The sequence below is a fragment of the Pundamilia nyererei genome, unplaced genomic scaffold, assembly GCF_000239375.1.
Source record: "Pundamilia nyererei isolate P.nyererei 1_Seehausen unplaced genomic scaffold, PunNye1.0 scaffold00300, whole genome shotgun sequence".
Lineage (NCBI taxonomy): Eukaryota > Metazoa > Chordata > Actinopteri > Cichliformes > Cichlidae > Pundamilia > Pundamilia nyererei.
The window spans coordinates 296,036-297,944 of NW_005187701.1; the positions used below are offsets into that span (position 1 = coordinate 296,036).

Consider the following 1,909-nt stretch of genomic DNA (forward strand, 5'->3'; position numbering starts at 1 on the left):
CACACACACACACACACACACACACACACACACACACACACACACACACACACACAGCTCGTAACATCTGGTTACAATTACTAACACGGCGGAAAGGCGAGCAACAGCTTTTGTTGCCTCTGGTCCTTGAGGGGTGGTGTTTGTGTGTGTTTGTGTGCATCTGCGTGCTAGTGTGTCAAGGCTGTGTGTGTGTGTGTGTTTGTTTGGTGCAAAGAGAACAAATGGGACCATTATTTAGGCAGGGGGCAGAATGAGTGGGCGAAGGAGACACTTATTATACTGCTATTTGATAAGGCTGAAACTATGCTTATTTGCTTCGTTCCAGAGTCTGATGGAGTTGTGCCAGATGGGTATTGATTAGACTAACAGTGTTGTAAAAACACAAGTGTCTATTACAACAATTTTCCACTGAATAAACCAGTATGACTAACAATGGCCTTTTCCAAGAAATATCAAGAGCGCAAATTACAAATACTTAATTAGACAGTGAATATTTGGAAGATGACTTAAGCATGAATTAACAGAGTAAGTGACTTACCCCTATGCCTCCACACGGCAACCTCACAAACATGGGATTTACTGAACCTGAAGAGAAAGAAATGAAGTGAAGAATTAGAAAGAGAGAAAGCAAAAGTGAAAGGTTACTAAGGGAAGAGGTTGCACTGCAGACTCACAGACACCCTTAAAACCAGCTATTTGACTTTGTGACCTTATCTAACAGCAATAGTACACGAGGGCATGCTTTAATTAGGTGAGGTGAAGAAAAAAAAGTATCTGCTTGACCTCTCAATCAAGCCTTCTTCAGGAAAAAATATCTAGATTTGGCCAGAGAGGGGTCAGTTTGTCACTGAAGAAGAAAATCAATAAACTTCACATTTCTGACATGTCTGAAAACAAACTAAGCTGACGTAGTTACTGACCCCGAGTCAACTCTTTTCAAATGTGTGCTTACACTTTTAATTTCCTTTCAAACAAAACAACATCAGCTTACTTTATTATTTGCAATTTCTTTTGAAATTAAATCTGACTGCTTAACATAATCCTAATCCAGAGTTAAACACTACACCACTAACAGATATTTAATATAGTGTGAATACTTTAATTCCTGATTAGCCGCCACCTTTGTGGTTTATTCCTTTACTCCAGCTCTTACTGTAGGCTATCCCACTTGTACGCTGAAGCTCACACAGGAGTATCTGGTAAGTCTCCTGTGTGAGCAGTAATAATAAGAAGAATTTATGCCTCCACTGAGTGAAAGCCAAGATCGCCACTGGGGCTCGCCCCTTTGATTTTTTCACATAATGCAGACTACTTCACTACACCTGCACTTTAAGGCCAGACATAAGTGACTAAGCAGCCTGCGAGACTTTTAGTTTAGCAGCTCTAGTTGGTCCTTGTCTTATCGTAACACCTCTGAGGACTTTATTAGAAGGACCTTTAGTTATGATACGATTTAAGCATTAGAACAGATTCCTTTAAACGGACCCTGCAGAGTCAGGCGGTCAACTTCAGACTTGTGAATAAATGCATGAAACTCTACAATTCTCAAAAACCCAGTAAGTCTTAAAGCATCCACAATTTTTTTTAGACTAAACTAATGAGTAATCTAGTCTAGGAGGTGAAGCAGTGCACGCTTGGAAAAAGTGTGTTTGTGAATGTGTGTGAGGAAGCATGTCTTACTGTCTAGTTTCTGCCGCAGCGGGTTAGTTCCATATAGCATGACGTGGGCTTCAGAGTGGACTGTTTGCAACTCCTCCAATGAGGCCTTCCTACCACGGATACACTGAAAACAGAGAGGAAAAAAAAGATACACAACTTCTGATTAGCTTTTCATGCTCCGCATTTAAACTCCCCGCAAAAACAGGATAGGAGAGCAGAGTTCTGCAGAAGTTTTATCATATTGTTAGTC

At 40.6% G+C, this 1,909-nt stretch overlaps 1 protein-coding gene across 5 annotated transcripts in view; it reads right to left on the bottom strand.

Moving 5' to 3' along the window:
* Nucleotides 1–1,909, bottom strand: part of hdac4 (histone deacetylase 4) — a 130,964-nt gene that overhangs the window by 24,821 nt on the left and 104,234 nt on the right. For all 5 annotated transcript variants that reach the window (XM_013915414.1, XM_005751125.1, XM_013915417.1 and 2 more), the window contains 2 exons: nt 1,681–1,783; nt 539–585 (listed from right to left, as the gene is read on the bottom strand). In XM_013915414.1, the coding sequence (XP_013770868.1) occupies nt 539–585; nt 1,681–1,783 (150 nt within the window). The remainder of the gene's footprint in view (nt 1–538; nt 586–1,680; nt 1,784–1,909) is intronic.